Raw genomic sequence first — 15475 nt, 5'->3', positions numbered from 1 at the left:
CATATTTGTTTCTGTAAATAAAAACCCAATACTTTATTCATAACATCTATATCATCCCTATAGCAAGGGATTAAAAGAGGTACGATGGCACGAGTATGACCTTTAAAACCTAAATATAGAAATCTCCTTTGTTAATTGTTTCACTGCAAGTCAAAATATCTTTCTTAAAATAAGTTCCCCACTCTGAAGTTCTCTTTTGTACAGAGGAAGTTGCTCTCTGCAGCAGTAACTGCCATATTCCCCCCAACACAGCCTCGTTATAGGATGTTTAGATACGATGACTTTTGAAACTTCTGAGGATCAAAGTGATTTTTTTAATCCTTGCCCATTACAAGCTGTTTAAGAACAAAAAGATACAGATGCTTCCGATCCATGAAAATGATATTGCATGCTTTAACCAAATGTTGTTTACTGAGTGAGCATGAAAAAAGACTGATGTTTACAACTGTGATGCATGTAAACAGATGACTCATTTTAAAAGAAAGTTCAGTTTATTCAAATGACACTGATTTTATCATCAAAATCTGAATACATGATTTGAATCCTCCAAACATAAATGAGAGAGAAACAATCATTATTATCATTATTCCACCCAATGTGTTCAAAATAAGTGTGTTCACTGTTCAATGAAGCACTAGAAGCTTCTCGCCTCCTTTGGAAACAGTCTCAGCATGCCAATTAGAATTACAAAAGGTTCTGCTGCCCCCAACCTTTTCGTTTGAGCATCGCAGCAGTTTCATGTAATGAAGCGCTGCTAGTGCAGGAGGGCTTTACTGAGACCAGATTGTATAGTGAAAGCCAGATGGCAAGTCACACGTCAAAAGGACAGCTGGTTACCAGAATCTGAAGAGACATCTTTATAGCTCCAAACCTAATTAGTACCAACTTAACAAATCCCAACAAGATACAGGCCATGAACAGGCCATGCCAATAATTCATCATACAAGGTGACATACACATAACATAATTAAGCTCTAAATGTTTACATCTGCAAGCTGCAACATGGCCAATCAGGCTTGTTCCATCAGCGGTCATTGCCTCCACTGATCTATCTTACATTAAACAATGAAAGCAGGCCTTAATGATTATAAGGATCTAATTTTTTTAAATGTGAATATTAACTACACTGATCAGTTCACTGTGTCAGATTAGTGGGTCTTCCAGCGAGCGTCGTCTGCCATCAAACTGCTGACTTATCTTTGAGGCTTTGGTTGCTGCCTGGCGGGCCGAACTCTCCTTCTGCAGGACCTGTGGGTTACATCAAGACAAATGAAGGAGGTCCTTTGAAAAAGTTAAATCTAAAGAATAAATAATCACTTAAGTGTAGAATTGACACTGACCCCTTTTATTATTTTTCTACGTAGTTCCCCCTGTGAAAGTGGTCGTTCTTCCTCATCAGTTACAGGAGACTCTTCGGCATCATACTCCACACTGAGTCCAACAAACACAGACAATCATCAGCCGAATGTTCAAAGTGTTTGAATTCATTACTCATTATAAACACAATGAATATTAGCACAAAGGCTGACCTGTTAAGTGCAGGTTTTATGCTAACACTCTGCTGAAGAAGTTCAGGATTTTGACCCAGAAGAAATTTGGCTAAGTCTTTTGGATTGTAGTCCTTTTCCAGATCCTTTAAGAGACACAAATACAGAGGCACATTATACTCCAGGGTAGAAAAACAACATGTAAGAAGAGGTAGAACAGAACCCCAGGCTGACACGTTACTTTAGAAGTGAGGTATGCTTGTATGGTGAGCCGCTCGTTAGTCTTCTGTTCCACAAGGCCCAGGTAAGACATGATGTTGTTCTCACTGATCCCTGTAGAGGAGCCCAGCATATCCTCTATCACTGAGCGATCGCACTCCATTTCAGAGAAGATGCCGTTCACCCCTGGGAGATGGGAGAAACCAGTTGTGTGATAAATATCCAGCTTAACATGCCGCATTTTGTGTAGTTCAGAAAAAACTGAATTTTACGAGTCTGTAATTTACTCATAATTTCCAGTTACTCTATTACACTATTTTTCTAAGACTCCAATGAAGCACAGTATACTTTTGGTTTCAATACTGACAAAGCACCGTTCAATAACATCTATTCTTCAAGGTTGTGTCTTCCTGGTCGAATGTACTTATTGTAAGTCGCTTTGGACAAAAGCGTCAGCTAAATGCAATGTAATGTAATGTAATTATCATCCCTACAGCAAGGGATTAAAAGAGGTACGATGGCACGAGTATGACCTTTAAAACCTAAATATAGAAATCCCCTTTGTTAATTGTTTCACTGCTAGTCAAAATATCTTTCTTAAAATAAGTTCCCCACTCTGAAGTTCTCTTTTGTACAGAGGAAGTTGCTCTCTGCAGCAGTAACTGCCATATTCCCCCCAACACAGCCTCGTTATAGGATGTTTAGATACGATGACATTTGAAACTTCTGAGGATCAAAGTGATTTTTTTAATCCTTGCCCATTACAAGCGGTTTAAGAACAAAAAGATACAGATGCTTCCGATCCATGAAAATGATATTGCATGCTTTAACCAAATGTTGTTTTACTGAGTGAGCATGAAAAAAGACTGATGTTTACAACTGTGTAAACAGTAATGTAAACAGATGACTCATTTTAAAAGAAAGTTCAGTTTATTCAAATGACACTGATTTTATCATCAAAATCTGGGACCCTGCCTGGAAAAATTATATAACGTCATACAGAATTTAGGGAAAATATGTTTTGCTTAAAATGACTGCACAAATAAAACCCATGAAAGAAACACATCACATTTGGACATGGTTTTTCGTATACGTTGAACTGTTTGCCTGCCTGCAGACACATTTTTGCATCCAGCTGACATTCTGCACCATACCTATTTATTGAAAGTAACTGAAATCATACAAACCTGTCAAATAAATGATTGCCAAACCTGTTTTTATCTGCTCCAGGATTTTGCTCATGATGCTGGCTTGGTTCTCATAGTCCTCAGCTTGAGACTCTGTTTCCTTTTGTTGCTCATCAATGTCTCTCAGCAGAGAGCGATGATCTTGCTCCTGTTGCAAACTTGCCACTCCAAACTTCTCTATCTCTTCTTGTGTCTGCAAATTCACACAGTAAGAGACAGACATTTAAATATACAGTAATGATATAAACCTACACAATGTATCCACACTGAATACTACAGGTTACTATTTCCCCTTTACGTATACATTTTAATAATTGAGAAAACTTGTCTTTGAAGTCCGTTTTTAAGGTAAACATGTAAGAAATTAGTAAATAGAGACAACCTACCTGGTTGATCCGATCCCTCAGTGCCTCAGCCTCATTGTTTTGCTCATTTACAAAGTTAAAGAGTGCAAAGTTCTGGTCTTCAACTACACAGCAAAACAGCAATTAAAAAATTAGATACTTTTACTTCTAAACTGAGACTGTTTTAGAAGAATTATCAGACAGAGCAATTATTTAGCTGTAATGTAATGTAATTCAAATATGATCATTATGGTTTTATTGTCTAGATAAGCAATAGGTTTTTGAGTAATAATGATTGGTTTCAGGGCCCACTGCTGTGTTTGTGTATACATCAGAGTGAAGTATTCAGGTTGTGTTGGTCAGACTTACCCTGGATGAACCTGGTAACCAGCATGTCCAGGTTGTCCTCCCCCGTCACTGTCTCTATTCTCTGGAACACCTCATCTAAAGCATCCAGCGACTCTTCCCCTGAGTCCACCCTTCTCTGCTCCTTCAGCTCTGACACTGGGACAAACATCAGCATTAGCACAATTTCGTGGGTAAACACCACTGTCAACAATACTATCATTATTATTAGGCGGTTCTATATGTCTGAATCTTTTAATAAGGGTTCCAAAAAAAAGCTTTCAATATCTGTTGTCATATTCTATGATGACGTCGGTCAAAGGAAAAAAAAGAAGATTATTTTTTCAAATGTTTTTAATGTAAAAATATACGGATCAAAAAAGAATATTTTGTTAGATGAGAACGTATAATCAAGTTTACTGTCACAGTAATGAATGAAGCTTGAAATCCTAAATTAAACCTTTCATTATTATCTTCTATTACTACTGTACTACTACTACTACTGTACTACTGTACTTATTTATGTATCTGTTCATCAAAGTCTTGTATCGTATTATTTTTTGTAGATTTTCTATTCGTATCATTACTGCCAATGGCTGAAAGTTCACAATCACTGTGAAAAGGATCATTTTGTTTCTATTACGTTGTGTACTGTTTCACGACATGTTGGTTTCCAAGCCAACAGGAAGTTTTCTCTCAAATATTTTTATAATCTTTTTCTGTTGTAATACAACACTAACTCTGGCATCCATCTAATTGCTTCGACAGTAAAATCCTAAATAATTGTTTGCTAGTGTGTCAATTATGTTGCATTATAGGGCAGTTGTGGTACTCTAAAGGAGTTTTGTTTATATATTTTCTCACTGAAAAATAATCATATAACCATCAAAACATATAATCAATGTTACTGATAGACATGAGGACAAATATTAGGTATCAAACCAAGTTTTTGTGAGAATAAACGGAAATTAAGTAATGCTATAGAGCCAGTACAAGGACTAAGACATTAATGGCGCGTTTCCACTGCAGGCCTCGCTCGGCCTCGCTCAGTTTGGTTAGGCCTTATTAGGCCCGGCTCACTTTAATGCTGCGCTTCCATTACAGTTTAGGAACTGGGGCAGTTACTATAGTAACGCAGTGTAGGCGGAGCCGTGACGTCATCTTCAATGAGAGCCCCAGAAAAACAACACAGCCGTTAGCTCTTAGCACTCAGAGCTCACAGCTCTTCATATCTGTTCAGAAACTAGACAACAGTTAAACAAGTACAAACCACAGACTGCCTGTGTCATGGCGAATACAGTCGCTGGTTTATTTATGTCTGTATAGGCCGTTGTTGTGAGTGTGGACGGTCGGAGCATATATAACATTAGCTTAGCCAAGCTCCATTTAGAAAACACGCATTTTAAAAGGGTTTTTCGCCTGCCGTCTGTCTGCAGACTTGTCAAAGCATTAATTCATGGTTTTTACTAACCGGTATCAGTATGTTGTTACTTCGGCATCATTTTGAAAAGTGTATCACAATTAAATCACGGTCAAATATGTTCATCTTGTTGTAGTTGTAGCCCCCTTGCCAGCGATTCTCTCTCTAGTTTAGCATACTCAGCCCGACTCAGCCTGGTTGTTCCTGGCCCTACAACGACGATTTAGTCGGGCCAGAAAAAAGGTGAAAAAGTAGCCCCGGGCCAAAACTAGGCCAAGTGGAAACGCAACGGGCCCCGCACGGCTCGTCACGCTTAAAGCGAGCTACCCGCTGCAGTGGAAACGCGCCATAAGTAGCCCCGGGCCAAACTAGGCCAAGTGGAAACGCAACCAAAAACGGGCCCCGCACGGCTCGGCACGCTTAAAGCGAGCTACCCGCTGCAGTGGAAACGCGCCATAACACTACCAGGCAGAAGATGATAATTGGTGATATTCTCTACTGAGTAAACATAATTGTATCACTTCCACCAGCATTTATTATCATTTACACTTTCCCATTATCATAATTATAAATCTTTGTCATAAACAGTGTCTGTTTCTCACGTTGTCTGTGTCCCAGCTCATGGCCCTCGTCCTGCCCGCTCCTCTCACTGCACTTGGTGGACATGAACTCTTTCAGGATGCACTCATGTGCAATGACCCTCTCCAGTTCCTTCATCTCAGCGTTGTACTGGGCCAGGTCCTTCACTGCCTTCTCCCTCATCATGGTCATCTTGGACTGAGCCTCTACCCTAAAGTGGAAAGGATTCCAAATGAGACATTCAACCACCAAGATCATGACGTGATATTTTGCTGATTTATGCACAATCAACTGTCTCAAATCTGACCTTGCATCGTAGGCAGCAGTGGACAGGTTGACAGTTTCCCCTATCTTCTTGCGGACATCGTAAAGTTCCTACAATACACAAGAATCAGTGCAGAGACGTGTTTAAAAACGGTAAGAAAACTTGTTTATGGATCATGTGTTATGTGACCTCTCACCTTGTCCAGCCTGTTGTGTAGTTGCTGGAAACGAATGCGCTCAATATGAAGAGTCTGCAGCTCCTCTCTCAGGTGGCAGTTTTTGGTCAGCTGCTCATTGAAGCGAGTCAAAGACTGGACAGGACGTAGAACATGGGTAAAAACAACATAACTTTTAAATTATACTATGCAGGAATCTATCTGTTTTCTAGGTATTTGGATTTAATGATTTTTCTTTACTCACTCTGTCCAGTTTGTATTCCAAAGTGCGTATGGCCTTCTGAGTCCGCCGTAGCTCAGACTTTTGTGTATCACCACCACTGACATCACTTTTTCTCAGCTCTGCCAGCTTTAACTCCATGTTTGCAACCTGCCCACATTACAGATGCACGATATAAACTGTGTTTGTTAAAGGTCCCCTATTATACTGTTTTTTATCAATATATTATAGCTCTCAGTTATATACAAAACATCTCTGAAGTGTTTGGCTCAAAATACCAAACAGATCATGCATTGTAGCATCCCATAATCCCCTCTGTTTCAGCCCTGTTTCAAAAGTGCTGATTCTCTGTCTGTTACTTTAGATGCAAATAAGGTTCCACTCCCCACGGCCCTCTGAGAGATATTTGGTTAAAAAGAACACAATAGGCACTTTCACACCGGAGTACTCTTCCCAGTATAGTTCCGATAATTTGCGTTCACACCAAAAAAATCCGGAACTAGAACTTAGTTCATGAGAACCTTTCCACCCCCTTTTCAGTCCCTGCTAGAAAGCAGGTACTTTCATGTGAGAAAAAGGTTCCCATTTCTGATTGGCTGGGCGGATTGCAAACCACGCCCCGTAAAACTCCCAAAAAGTTTTGTGAAGCCGCCATTTTATTTGCTCGCATTAGCATTAGCCGTCAGCGGCTTCATTTGCCTAATCCTCCCTCATATCAGGGACTTATTCCGGTGTGAACGTGATCTGCGATCTGATCTGCTCAGAACTAAAGAGTTCTGATGAACTAAGTTCTCATGAACTACGGCAAAGTACTTGGTGTGAAAGCGCCTATTGGTGCTCTAGGAGGAGATTCAGGTGATAAGGTGGGGCGGGTGTTACCTTGGTTGGTTATTGGCTAATGGTTACACAAGCCAAAAAATCGTTATGACATCATAAAATGGGCAAAATCTGATCAGCTCATTTTCAGACAGGTTTTTATATAAATGGATCAGGACAAAAGTGACCGAATCTTTTTTCCTGAAACTTTCAGAATGTCTTTACACAGAGGGGACACATGTTTATGTATAAAATATATGAAAAAGTGGATTTTGCATAATACAGTAGGTGACCTTTGACTAAAAATAACAGCAAACTTTAAATGTAAAATATCATATGACTTACACCTAATTCACCTCTTTCTCTACTTCTTTTTGACACTGCTTCTCTTTCAACAGCTCCTCCTCTAGCATGTCTCTCTGCTCCAGCAGAGCACGAATACTCTGGGTGTCCTCGCTGTCCTGCTGTTGGCGGGACAAGCTCTTACAAGCACCAAGGTTTCGATTCAGCTCCTCCTGCTCCTTCAGCAGGTTCTCCATCTCCTGCCTTCATCCACATCACATTAACAAGCAATCAGACAAATATAAGAAAAAACACCAGACATTCACTGTTAACAATGTGATGTATGTGTCGTGCTTATTCACTGTTGTTTGCGGATCTGCTCCCGGGCCTGAATGGTGTAGGCCTGCCGATCTCCTTCCATTATCCTGAACTGTCTCTGTAGTTTGGCTATCTCTGATTCTGCTTTAAAGAAAAATTAAATCATGCTTGTTACAACTGTGTCAACCATACTGACATACTAACATTACTTGGAGAGTATAAGCATCTACTAGTAAATGACAGCGATATAACCAACATTACCTGTACCATCAATATCCACATCACTGCCATCTGAGCGGGCACTTGTTGCCAATCTTCCTCGAGGCATGGTTACACTGGGCTTTTTGGATACAAATAAAAAGTGAATTGATGCTATTTACAGCAAACTGGAACTGTCATTGTCATCTGATCATTAACTTTGATCAATCTTAGTCTCATATAGCGCCTCAAATATGAGTTTAAATAAATACGTTTGAAATGTTTTCTGGATTGCCTGGAAGCAGCATTTGATTGATATTGTTTGCATAATAAATCTCTAGAGTAAGTCTTAATAGTAGGTAAAAATCAAATCAAGTTTGTCTGTCACATTGACTTTAAGTAGGTAGTTTATGTGAGAAATGTCTACAATTATTTATTTGTCTTTTTGTCTTTATTATCTACATGTAACATACATTTGAAATATGTTGTTTTGGTACTTGGTTGATACATATTTTGATTGTATTGCATCATCAAACAATAACATTGAACAATAGATATTTATGGCTTTAATGTTTCTGAGCTCATCCAGTTCATATCACAAGGAAACAAATGGTCTATTCCTCCACAATGTGTGTAATCAAATGTTCAATCTATGTTTCCCTGGATTAATTTGTTGAAATCACAGAACCTCAAATGCCAATTTTGCAATGCAGATGTCTTGACTGTTGACATTTTTTGTCTCCCACAGTGGCTCAACAGAACCATTGAAACTGCATTTCAGACATCCACCCCCCTTGGTTCTTCTTGCTTTGAAAATAGCCCTTGAACATAGGGATCCGATAGCTACACTAAACAACAACAAAGCTGCAAGACTTTATATATTTAGCTAGCTTAAAGTAAACTGATATATGAAAAGCATACAAAAACGTTCTGCTGGAAAAATTAAATGGAATCTTACCAGTTAAAGTAAGAGTGTCACATCCCAGGACACAAAACAGGCTCACAGCAGCCTGAGTTGTTAGCAACTGTTGCTAGGTGCCCTGGGAGCAGCAGTCCCTGAGGTTACAACCAGGTTGAGTGCTGGAGAACAAGTCTCTTCTCAACACCTTTTAAAATTCAGTAGTTTGGAAAGTGAAATGACCATCTTAACCACATTGGTTTTACTTAGAGACCAACAATAAATTACCGTTTGAGGGACACAAAACTAATGCTCAATACCTCTGTGCCATATAATTGAAAATGGCCTATTACCAGGGGCGGATCTAGACAAATATTCATGAGGTGGCAAGAGGGTGACAGGAGAATTTCAGGGGTGGCATCCCCTGGCAGAAGTATATGCTGATTTAATCGCAGTCATATCAACAATGTTAACTTGGAAAGCCACAATATTGATATTTTAACTCAATAACATAGGTGACATTATTGTGGCACATCAGTAAAGCCTTACATATAAATACATAAGGTGGCAGACATAATTTAATGCATTTTAACTGAACAATAACGGAATGAGTTTGTCTCACTCTTAGACCAGCAGGGGTACCACATATGCACTGCTGCAATAAGTACATTCATTAAATGTCTCATCGATGTTTGTCTGTATGAATATGATAATATTAACAATCATATCATTCCTATCAGCTGTCAATCACTGTTATGATTCACATATTCAGTGTTATTATTAAATAAACTATATTTTTTGGAGGAGTTAATGATGAATGTTCCTCAAGATGCTTCAAATTTGAAAGACAAGTAATTACTATCATATATCAAAAGAATCAAAAGAACAGTTCAGCGCCCCACGACTTCATTGCAAACAGTTACAACCTTGACTTTACATCAGAAAGAACAAATATTAAAGAAGTGACTAACTGCATCAATTAGGGTTAAAAAACGTGTATTCAGCTAAAGCATATACATTACATCGCTGCAGTTATTATCCAGTGGAAAGTCCTTACCTACTGGCCTAGTTACATCAAAGTTGTTACTTTTTTTTGGCTGGGCAGTGAAGTTTTACACACCGTCTTATTTGACTTTCTCAGGACTTGAAACAGTTTTTGGGGGCAGACCCCCACAAAGAAGAAAAATATTATACACACGTAAGGTCATCATTTTAACAGTTTGTTATGCTCATCGACTCATCCGTGAGCAGAGCATCAAGTTGGCATGCCTATAACAGCTGAATGTGGCGATTACCATCTTGTTCAGAAAAACGCCTCACAAACGATTTAAAGCTATGGTGCGTTTTGATTCAATGCTGAGTACAGCCAAACTTGACAGGCTCTTCTCTGTCATTGTAGACCGCAAACAGTGGCGGGGCCAGAATATTTGTGTTGGGTAATCTATGGTAGGGCTAACCCATACAGTGGTGGGGCTCAAGTCAGTATTTGCAATGTAATTACATGCACGCTCCCCTTGACAGTGAAACGCCACGCGTGAGGTTTAGATTATTTCCCTGTCTCAATCCAAATTGAACTGTATGAAATAAAAAGGCACATTTGTCTTGTAGTAAATAAAAAGGGCGACCTGGAGCCAATCCTGCAATTTCCCCACAGGTGAAAGAGTTGACATGCTGAAAACCCAACCCCTGCAGGGGGGTCTGGGGGGATTCTCCCCCAGGAGATTTTTTGAAATACTAACATAAAATACACATTCTGGTACTCTCTTGAGAAGAAAAATAAATACATCTATTACTACACGACATATTTAAAAAAAAAAAAAAATTAATGCCATTTTAGTTTTTTGTTACTTTGTTCTAAAAGCTGAACCTGCTGCTCCTCACAGAGAGAAGAGGAAGAGTGTGAAGCTGACCGTTGAGCGGCCCAGACCAAGCAAGGAGGCAGAGGCAGAACGTCCAAAAATATAACCCGACGTGGGCATTTATTAAAATCTTGAGCACAGGACACAGCCTCAATCTTGCTGTTCCTGTGCACACAGCCACCAGCCTCAAGGATCTCACACACCCTACCAGCCTCCCAAACAGACAGGGCAACAGACCCTAAATACACCCACTCTAATCAGCACAACAAGACACAGGTGAGGGGGGAGGAGACAACACAGGACACCAGGTGCACACAATCATCAGCCTGAAGCCGTCAGTCCATAGTGACGAAGTTACCTTCGTCACATTTCCTTCCCCCTCTCCCCAGGAAGCACAGTGTCTTTACAGTCTCGGCTTCGGGACAACCAGTCAGCCACCCGGTTTCAACGCCGCCTCCTCGGCCTGCAAACGCTGCTCCTCCTGCTTGTCTCTCGTCTCCTGCTGCTTGTCTCTTGTCTCCTGCTGCCTCAACAGCCGTGGCCCCCTGGTCCGTTCCAGGCATAGCCACCCCCAGCCGCGGTTCCTCTCTTTGGTCCCTCTTCTTTCCTCTCGTAATTTTCACCTCCTTACTTGGTCAAATCCCACTTCTGACACCAATTGTGAAGCTGACCGTTGAGCGGCCCAGACCAAGCAAGGAGGCAGAGGCAGAACATCCAAAAATATAACCCGACGTGGGCATTTATTAAAATCTTGAGCACAGGACACAGCCTCAATCTTGCTGTTCCTGTGCACACAGCCACCAGCCTCAAGGATCTCACACACCCTACCAGCCTCCCAAACAGACAGGGCAACAGACCCTAAATACACCCACTCTAATCAGCACAACAAGACACAGGTGAGGGGGGAGGAGACAACACAGGACACCAGGTGCACACAATCATCAGCCTGAAGCCATCAGTCCATAGTGACGAAGTTACCTTCGTCACAAGAGGCTGTGTAAATTACTTTACATTGTGGATAGCCCCCATTGTTCTGTGTGTCAAAATGAAAGACAGCCCACACACCTATCAATCATCAAACCGTGGGGTCTTATTTCATTACGTGTTGATTTCTATCAACACGTAATGTTGTATTCTTTCACACACAGTGACGTCACGAGCTACCCACAATGCAACGCGCGCCATATATCTATATAGAAATACGCCATTTTCCTGGAGGTGCTAATATCCTGGAGGTGCTAATATAAACAGCTAGGTAATGTTGCCAGGCAGAGCGCACTAGTTTTTTTTTCTGAATTAACGACCGAAGAAATCGCTGCATGTCTTCGGATTACATCTCTGGACTTGAGGGGTGTGCTCTAGGTCGTTACCAGCGTAAACTAGAGCTGTGTGGGTTGTCCGATTGCCCTTAAAGACTGCCTGCAGATGTATGGAAAAACGACTCTCGAAAGTGGCCTTCGGTCGATTTTGGCAGCATCTACGTCTATCTTCTAGAAACACCAGGTGAATACCCCACTTGTCACAATAATATTATCATGCCAATGCATATATGTGGTATTTTAGAGTTGACTAGATATTGATTAAGGCAATAGACTATGATATTCTGCTTGCACCTCGTGTGAAATGGTGGATACCGGAAGTACGGTGTCGCCCTCGGCCCAAAACCCGTATGTGTGTGTGAAATAATCGATGTATATAGAGATGTACTACAGCAGAAGTATTCTCCATCGGGACTTCCTGCAACAACACCACGCCGTTATCGTGATTCTGATTGGCCATAAGACATTATCAAAGATGTTCTATTGGGAAGACGATCACTACGTGACAAAAGTTTTCAAAACCGTTTCTGGTCTTCGGTATTTCCAGACAAGTGGCTACTGAAATCAATCTTACTAACTGTGCAATTTACTCGGCGCAAGTTGGCGGACTTTATTTAGCTTACTTTAACATCATTTTTCATGATGGGGCTAAGGTGGGGCTAAGCCATTTCTTGGTATGGCTGTAGCCTACCCCAGCCACCTGACCACAAATACCTCATTCCTACGACGCTGAAGTTGGCTTCCGATTCAGAGCATCCGATTCGGCAGTTAAGGGGAAAGTTAAGGGACATTTAATTTACAGCGCTGAGCGAACAATCCTCCGTGTTTGAACCTCTTAAATCGCTGCATAGCCGATTTATTTGGACTGGATTATCCCAGAGAGTCTAAAGATTCTTTATAACCCAGTTTGAGATTTGTGAAACCTTTATTCTATTTGTGAAAATTAGGGCTGTCAAGTTAACGCGTTAATAACGCGTTAACGCAAACAAAAATTAACGCCACTAATTATTTTAACGCGATTAACGCATGTGTATTTTTTTTCCTCGGCCGCCCCGTAGTTTCAGAGCGCATCGAGTTTAAAATACCATCTACAAGCTGATGCTGACAGCCCCGCTCCTGCTGCCTGCTTGTGGCAGACCACACTTCCACGCTCACCGGCAGGCACCGACTGGCCATTGGGAGGACCGGGAGGGTGTGTGTATGTGTGGCCCGAGCGAGCGAGAGAGAGACCTTACGTGCATTGTTGTTGTTAGCATCTGGTGCTAGCTAGCTGCGCTAACGGATATAAGGAGCTGTTTAAATGAAAACAGAGGAGCGACATTTCGCCACAACTGCGCCGAGCACTTGACTTTATGCAGGAAGCCAGACAGTGGGACATTGTACGAACAGTCAGCACACTCAGCACGGATAGTGCGCGCAACATGATTGCAGCGTCCAGGCAGCTCTCGTTCGAGCATATGCACACACACACACACACACACACACACACACCACACACACACACACACACACACACACACACACACACACACACACAACACACACACACACCACACACACACACACACACACACCACACACACACACACACACACACACACACACACACACACACACACACACACACACACACACACACACACACACACACACACACACACAACACACACACACACTACACACACACACACACCACACACACACACACACAACAACACACACCATTTTATTGTATTATTGAATGAGAGAGGTTCCAGGTTGAATTGAGGTGAATATTTGTAATGTTGCTGCAGCAGGCCAGGATCAGGATCAGAAATTGAACCTCCCAGCTGGGCAAGCCTTTATGACTTCTTGAGGCTCCGCCTCTAGATGGGCGGGCACAAACAGGACGACACTCCCAGTACCTGCCAGAGGACAGCAAGGCAGGGAGCACAGACAGGCAGAAGGGGGGAGGGGTCGTCACAACATGTTCTTTGTTTTGTTTTATTGTTCTGTCTTTTTATTTATTTAAGTATTCCAGTAATGTATGTTGCATGTTTTAATTTGATTGTATTTACTTGTTTAAATGACATTTGTTTTAGGTTCACTTATAACATCTGTCCAGGGACAACAGATGAAAAATAGCCTCTTGGCTAACTCTGGCACATTTACAGGAATGTTAATTAATGTGCACTGTCCCTGTTAAACAAATGAATACATAAATAAAAATAAGTGTATGCTCCTCATTTAGGTGATAATTCTTTATCTACAAAGTTTTCGTATCTTAAATACTGTTTCATAGCAAACAAAAAAATGAAAGAGATGTTAAAGGAATTCAGGTTCATGAGATAAAGAAAAAGGCTAACCTTCAGTCTTTCATCCACTTTGAACAGCTTCTGTTGCTTTGTCCTAAAGTAAAATATGAATAGCAATTATTTTTCTGAGAGAGAAGACAGGATTACAATGAACCAACTTTCTCATACCATTGTTACCAAAGTGTTATTTTCTAATCTTGTAATGTTTTTCACATTCCAAGCAATCCTAGTACTCAAGATGACATACTGTAATTAGGCAAAGCTTGTTGCTTAAAGTAAACTTGAACAATGCTAGTTATAGACTATATTTAATTTCCTGTTGAAATGTTTTGCCTGCAACTGTAAATAAATTAAGTTTATATAAGTATACCTACTTATCTGTTGAATTTTTATTTGCAACAAAAAATTATAATACATTTGATAAGTAAAGACTTTATTCTTCCTTAATTAGCTGTCCATACTTACCCGATTTGATGAGTCTAGGTCTAGTGGTTTCAGATCAGGACCTGGTCTAATGTGGTCTACATGTAAAAAAAAAAGCACTGAAATCTCCCTTGTTTGTATTTTCACAAATAGAATAAAGGTTTCACAAATCTGAAACTGTGTTATAAAGAATCTTTAGACCCTCTAGGATAATTCAGTCCAGATTTGATGAGTCTAGGTATAGTGGTTTCAGATCAGGACCTGGTCTAATGTGGTCTACATGTGAAAAAAGCACTGAAATCTCCCTTTTCGTATTTTCACAAATAGAATAAAGGTTTCACAAATCTCAAACTGTGTTATAAAGAATCTTTAGACCCTCTGGGATAATCCAGTCCAGATTTGATGAGTCTAGGTCTAGTGGTTTTAGATCAGGACCTGGTCTAATGTGGTCAGGATATGAAAAAAGCACTGAAATCTCCCTTGTTTGTATTTTCACAAATAGAATAAAGGTTTCACAAATCTCAAACTTGGTTATAAAGAATCTTTAGACTCTCTGGGATAATCCAGTCCAGATTTGATGAGTGTAGGTCTAGTGGTTTTAGATCAGGACCTGGTCTAATGTGGTCTACATGTAAAAAAAGCACTGAAATCTCCCTTGTTTGTATTTTCACAAATAGAATAAAGGTTTCACAAATCTCAAACTGGGTTATAAAGAATCTTTAGACTCTCTGGGATAATCCAGTCCAGATTTGATGAGTGTAGGTCTAGTGGTTTTAGATCAGGACCTGGTCTAATGTGGTCTACATGTGAAAAAAGCACTGAAATCT

General features: G+C 40.5%; 1 protein-coding gene across 6 annotated transcripts; it reads right to left on the bottom strand.

Annotated features, from left to right (window-relative positions):
* Positions 1–472: 472 nt before the first annotated feature.
* Positions 473–14745, bottom strand: ccdc114 (coiled-coil domain containing 114). Of its 6 annotated transcripts, none has more exons than XM_034219255.1 (16): positions 14691–14745; positions 14277–14319; positions 7919–7997; positions 7702–7801; positions 7414–7603; positions 6266–6391; positions 6043–6156; positions 5889–5956; positions 5605–5792; positions 3607–3741; positions 3280–3362; positions 2918–3086; positions 1729–1892; positions 1530–1633; positions 1341–1431; positions 473–1248 (listed from the first exon to the last, which is right to left on the bottom strand). In XM_034219255.1, exons 3-16 carry the CDS (start codon positions 7983–7985, stop codon positions 1144–1146), a joined length of 1704 nt encoding a protein of 567 aa, XP_034075146.1. In that variant the 5' UTR covers positions 7986–7997; positions 14277–14319; positions 14691–14745; the 3' UTR covers positions 473–1143. The 6 variants fall into 6 exon arrangements, with proteins under 6 accessions (XP_034075146.1, XP_034075149.1, XP_034075145.1 ...); XM_034219258.1 differs by having other exon boundaries at positions 7702–7798; XM_034219254.1 differs by lacking the exons at positions 14277–14319; positions 14691–14745 and adding an exon at positions 8814–8884.
* Positions 14746–15475: the final 730 nt, after the last annotated feature.

This window comes from Gymnodraco acuticeps, unplaced genomic scaffold (genome assembly GCF_902827175.1).
Source record: "Gymnodraco acuticeps unplaced genomic scaffold, fGymAcu1.1, whole genome shotgun sequence".
Lineage (NCBI taxonomy): Eukaryota > Metazoa > Chordata > Actinopteri > Perciformes > Bathydraconidae > Gymnodraco > Gymnodraco acuticeps.
Note: the sequence above shows the minus strand (reverse complement) of the source record. Positions and strands in the feature narration are given on the sequence as shown.